A 6,044-nucleotide genomic window follows, 5' to 3' on the forward strand; every position below is an offset into this window, starting at 1 on the left:
TTCAAATTTGAGTATATTGTGTATGCATGCCAAGTTTGGTCCAGATCCATTGTTGATTGGGTTTATAGTGTGCTCTGGATATCAGTGAACTACAACTTCTATAAATCCCTCCAAAGACTTCCAGTATTATTTTTTTGTCATGGGGGTTGTGTGTGCCATATTAATTCCAGGTCCATTGTTTGTGGAGTTCAGAGTGCTCTTAGATTGCAGGTGAACTATACATCCCAGTACCTACCTCTCCTATAAATCATGGTGAATTCCCCCCAAATCCTAGAAACAAAGCCTAGAAGTTACCAAGGGTGTCCTTATATGTAACTACCACACCTGGCTAGGTTACAAATACCACTTCCCTGGCAGATCAACAATACCTGTTTTTTCTGTTTACACCCTAGATTGGAAATTTGATTTTCTTCCCTCCAGTCCTTGGTTACGCTGTTGCAGAAATTCTGTTCCAAAGCTGTTACAGTGATTAGCTTTTATCATGAAAGGGCTCATGGCTCCTAGCATGTATCTTTTTATGTAAACACCCCCATGCCATTTCTCCCAGGCTGATGGTAGCTTAGAAATCTAATGTAAACATGAAGTTCAGAAATGCAATCAAAGAGGGAGGCTAAAAAATAGGCTGAGCAAACAAATCAGCAAAACTGAATATAAGGAAAAACACGTGTGGCTGACACTCCTTTCAAAAGTCAGCAAAACCCATGAGCAGGAGTGCACCTGGGGTGCCCTTATATAAACACTGAGCTTGATAACAGGAGGGTTAAGCCAAAGAGAGCCTGCTTACCTGATTGCTACAATGGTCAAAATCTATTCGTATTCATAAAAACTTCCTTACAACCTACCCTCTTTCAAATCTTCGGACACCGAATGGAACAAAGTATTTCAGATTAACTTTGATTGTGAAGTGGAAATATCCTTTTAACCTGGTATTTATGGGTTAAGCCCAGTGTTAATAATACCTAGAATCAATGGAATATAAATTAGCTGTGACAAATTAGTCCCAGTTTCTCATGAGTTTCCGAGGTCTGCTTCTTAAAGCCCTTTCCCACTGCACAGTTATGGCATACCACTATAACTCCATAGCAACATCTCATGACAAGTAATTTGGAATCATACATCTTTAGAAGCCCCCAGTGGCGCAGTGGGTTAAACCGGCAGGACCGAAGACAGACAGGTTGCAGGTTCGAATCCGGGGAGAACGTGGATGAGCTCCCTCTGTCAGCTTCGACTCCCCATGCAGGGACATGAGAGAAGCCTCGCATAAGGATGGTAAAACATCAAAACATCCAGGCATCCCCTGGGCAACGTCCTTGCAGACGGCCAATTCTCTCACACCAGAAGCGACTTGCAGTTTCTCAAGTCACTCTTGACACACACAAAAAATACACCTATAACTGTGTGGTGTGTAACAGTCTGTTGTCTCGGTGGTCCTTTTTGTCATGCAGAATAGAAAAATGGAAGTAAGACCTAAATAAATAGTGGTCTGTGTAAGTAAATTTATATAACAGCTAGACATGTGCATTCGGGGGAAATCTTGTCCCGTTTTGTGTCCCAGCTTTCGTTGGGGCTCCAAATCCGTTTTTTGGAAGCCTCCTAGAATTGAGAGGGTTGTGTTTTTTTTTCAGAGCCCAAAAATTGGACCGTTATGAGGGTGGCTTCCCACCCACTACCTCCCCTCCCTCACCCACCCCTCACCCACTGGTATACATTCTTCTTACTTGGGACCTGCTGTTTCTACAGTAAGAGGTGCTCAACTACAGGTGTGCTCCAGGCCTGCCTGCCTGCACGCTCCGCCATGCATGCCCTGCCACACTCTCAGAGAGTGCATGTATACCAGGGTGTGCAGGCAGGCCTGAAGTGTGTCTGCAGTCGAGCTGCAGGCCTGCCTTCCTGTATGTCCTGCCACACATTTACTCTCTTTTCAAGGCAAGTTTGAATTATTATTTGAGAACACAGAAATGCTGGACCACTCTAACAACTACCATGTCAGGCTACACAGAGAAGCCATTGAAATCCACAAGCATGTGGACAGTTTCAACAGAAAGGAAGAAACCATGAAAAATGAACAAAATCTGGCTACCAGTATTAAAAAAACTCTAAAATTATAACAGTAAATAAAGAACTAGACTCAAACACAGGGGAACTCCAGACAAGAAACAATCAGGAACACCTAATCACCTCTCAACAAAAGATTCTGCCAGACAGTAACAAGCCACACCTAAAAACTGTCAGCCATCAAATGCTAATCAAGATGGCCAATTGCAACATTCACACTTGCCTCCAGAGTTCTTTCTCCCGCCCTGGACTTTCCACAGATATATAAACCCAATTTTCCTAGTTTCCAACAGACCTTACAACTTCTGAGGATGCCTGCCACAGATGCAGGTGAAATGTCAGGGGAGAGTGCTTCTAGAACATGGCCATACAGCCCAAAAAACCTACAACAACCCAAGTTGGAATGTGCACAAAAGCAGGCTTGTGAGGAGACTGGGTCAGAGAGCAGGGCCACCCCAGCTGATCTTAAAGCTCTTGTAGGCTCATAGAAGGAGATACATTCAAACAGGTAGGTTGGATCAGACCCATCTAATAACAGCCTTTCCATTTGTGTAATTTTGCAGACTAGTTTTTAAAGGCATGGGGATTTCTCGCCCAGACGCTAACATCGGAAAATGTCGAATGATTCGCCATTCAAGAGATCAGAAAAATGAACCTAACCCACAGAGGTACGTCATTTTCACCACATTCTGTGTATTTCCATTTTCAAGGCGTCATATCTTCCTGAAGCATCAGTACAGGCCTCCAGCCCTTTGTGTTAAATCCAAACCTTGGTTAGAACACATCTTAATTTTATTTTTGAGGAAACAGTTGACTAAATTTCACTTGGAAGAGGGCAAAGAATTTGGAAACGTCGATACTTCATCTCAAGTGCTCTTTTCTTATCTTTACAGGTTTAACAAAATTGCTCACACAAAGGAGACAATGATGTCCGATGGGTTGAATACTCTGACCTACACCGTAGAAAAAACTGAAAGATTTCCATTGTATACATACATCACAGTGGATATTGGATCACCAAAAAGCTAATGTGACAGAGACACAGGAGAGTTGGAGACCTGACGTGCCCGGGGACTGCTCGTTCCATCAATATGTTATATTTGCTATTTTTTATTACAATCAACATGAACACGGATGCCTTGATTTGCTGTATTGAGGCCTTTCACCTTGCTGAACTGAAAAGAATTTTAATCCCAGACTTTGCTGCAGAAATCTTTCTCCTTTTCTTTCTGTTTTAGAAACTATGCATAAAACTTTGTAAAGATGTCAGTTTTCAGAGATTTTTCAGGTGGAAACACATGCTTGATGTGTTGGAAAATCCTCCTCTGCAAACTCCCTGGAAAAGAAAGAAAACTATAAACAAGCACTGTTGTGCTTCTGTGTGGTTTCCATTCAACTCATTGGAGGGTAACATTATAGGTTTCCGGTGGATTGGGCTCTGTATGTTCACTAGAGTGCTATCCATGTGAAATAATACTCGCACACAATTCAGGAAACAGTACTGCCTTCATAAATTATGATGTATTTAACAGTTACATCAGCTTCTCCATCTCCCCCAGTTTAATTTTGAAATTAGGTAACATTTATTGAATTCACTGCTGTGGTTACAGTATGAAGGACTGGAAAATGCTGCTAAAGTTGTATGAGTTTACAAGATTTGCTAAATCACCCTTTTCTCAAAGACTGAATCATTTCAATTTCTTTCCTTTCTTCCTTCCAAGGACATGCAAGTCTAAAGGAAGAGATGGCCATACATTCTGTTTCTTTAGCTGAGGAGATGTTAACAAATGTGGACTGTTTGATGAAGAATAGCTCCAGTCCCCACTTGTGGGAGCCACCCTTGCACACAGAGCAGGATTTAAGGTTCCCAACCTTTGGTCCTCTGAAAGTTTTGGACTTCAGCTCCCACAATTCCTCATTAGCTGGTAAGATAGCTGGGATTTCTGGGAGAGGAAGTCCAAAATAACCGGAGGACCAAAGGTTGGGAACCACTGATTTACGGGCAAACACAACCAACAGGTATTGTCGAAGTCTTCCGTGGCTGGAATCACTGGGTTGTTGTAGGTTTTGTGTTGTAGGTTTGGCTGTATGGCCAAGTTCTTCTAGAACAGGGGTCCTCACACTTTTAAAAAAGAGGGCCAGATTACAGTCCTGTTGGAGGGCCGGGTTATAATTTGAAAAAAAATGAATAAATTCCTATAAATACTGCACATATATTATTTGTAATGCAAAAAAACACTTAAAACAATACAATAATTAAAATTAAGAACTATTTTAACAAATATAAACATTAGTATTTCAATGGAAAGTGTGGGCCTGCTTTTGGCTGATGAGATAGGATTGCTGTTGTTGTTGTGTGCTTTCAAATAGTTTCAGACTTAGGTTGACCCTAACCGAGGGCCAGGTAAATGACCTTGGAGGGCCGTATCCAACCCATGGGTTATAGTTTGAGGACCCCCATTCTAGAACATGGCCATACAGCTTGAAAAACCTACAACAACCCAACCAACAGGTAGCTTAAGAATCTCAGGGGCATCAACTAAATATACCAGAGACTATATAAGAAGCACCTTATTAAACAGAGAGTAGGCGTTCACCACTGCCATCCCCGCCCCTAGTTTCCTTACCAGACAACCTGAACCCAAAATACTACTGCAAGTAGTGTAACCATATGTGCATTATGAGATGAGCAAGTACGCTCTCCCTCCACCAATTTGCTGTTGATCCTCCTAGCTATGTTCAGTTTATGACTACACCTAAAACTAATAGAAGTCAATAACTATAATTGTTTTTTGACATTTGCACAAATCCTGCTCCTGGATCAGAAGTGTCACTATGGTTAGTGTCATCAGATGCAGTAACTTATGGTGTCATCCGCATGGACACCTTACCAGACCAGATCACAGTATTGTAACTAAAATACCAGAATCTTCAAGTGTCTGTGCTAGTGTTCCTAGTACATCCTAAGATTGTGCATACGTATGCATTCATGCAAGAAGCGTTGGGAGGGCAGGGTTATTACTAAATATTACTTGACTGCTTTCCCTCAGTCCCTCTGAAGAAGTCACCTGGTGTGACCCACACCCCCTGATGACGCCATTGTTCTGGATTGCCTTCTGTGAATAGAAAATTTTATTTTATTTTTTAATGTTCCTACCAAGAAATGGCAAATATTTTGAAATTCTGGGCTCTTAAAGTGGCCTCTTCATTTAAAAAAAAGGTCTTGTCAGATGTTTACTATCTTAAAGATCTAGATAATGTATAATTGTCAAACAGATTTTCTTTCTTGCAGTCTTGTGTGTAAAACTTGAAGTGCTGCTGTTAAATTTTATCATTGCAAACATGTTAACAACATGCCCTTTAGTGAAGTTATGGAGATCTTAATTGCACCATAAAGCAGCATATGAATGCCACCAAAGTAAACTGTAGGCAGAGTCATGTTTGACTTGGACTTGATTGTATTCTCACCTTGTGCACTTGTCTGTTCAGTCTTTCGATGGGCTGATACTTAAATGGTGGACAAGGTGTGCCTTTTAAAAAATATGTATATCTTCTGTGTCTTTCAGGAATAAGATTATTTTTGTAAACTTTTAATGTATTTGAGCCTATGGATCTGTTTGGATGTCCGCGTTTCTCTTCCCACAACTTCCTAGCTTGTCTGCGGGTGGAGGGTTCAGCTAGATTTATCTAGTTGAAATCCTCATCTTCAAACCTTGAAATCTTTTTTTCCCCTTGCAATTTTGTTCACATTCTTAAATGTCTATTTATATTCCACTTTGAATATGGGCTTGCAAAACTATTTGTCCACTTAGACTCTTCCATTCATCCAGCAACATGGCCACTTGTGTGTGTGTGTGTGTGTGTGTGTGTAGCGACTTGAGAAACTGCAGGTCGCTTCTGGTGTGAGAGAATTGGCCGTCTGCAAGGATGTTGCCCAGGGGACAGCCAGATGTTTTGATGTTTTACCATCCTTGTGGGAGGCTTCTCCC

The 6,044-nt window shown here is 41.4% G+C and overlaps 1 protein-coding gene across 2 annotated transcripts in view; it reads left to right on the top strand.

Moving 5' to 3' along the window:
- The window catches only part of B4GALT1 (beta-1,4-galactosyltransferase 1), a 54,344-nt gene extending 48,695 nt beyond the window's left edge, over positions 1 to 5,649 (top strand). For both annotated transcript variants that reach the window (XM_060763791.2, XM_060763792.2), the window contains 2 exons: positions 2,619 to 2,723; positions 2,949 to 5,649. In XM_060763791.2, coding sequence (XP_060619774.2) covers positions 2,619 to 2,723; positions 2,949 to 3,084 — 241 coding nt within the window. In that variant the 3' untranslated portion in view covers positions 3,085 to 5,649. The remainder of the gene's footprint in view (positions 1 to 2,618; positions 2,724 to 2,948) is intronic.
- The last annotated feature ends 395 nt before the right edge of the window (positions 5,650 to 6,044 follow it).

Source organism: Anolis sagrei, chromosome 2, assembly GCF_037176765.1.
Source record: "Anolis sagrei isolate rAnoSag1 chromosome 2, rAnoSag1.mat, whole genome shotgun sequence".
NCBI lineage: Eukaryota > Metazoa > Chordata > Lepidosauria > Squamata > Dactyloidae > Anolis > Anolis sagrei.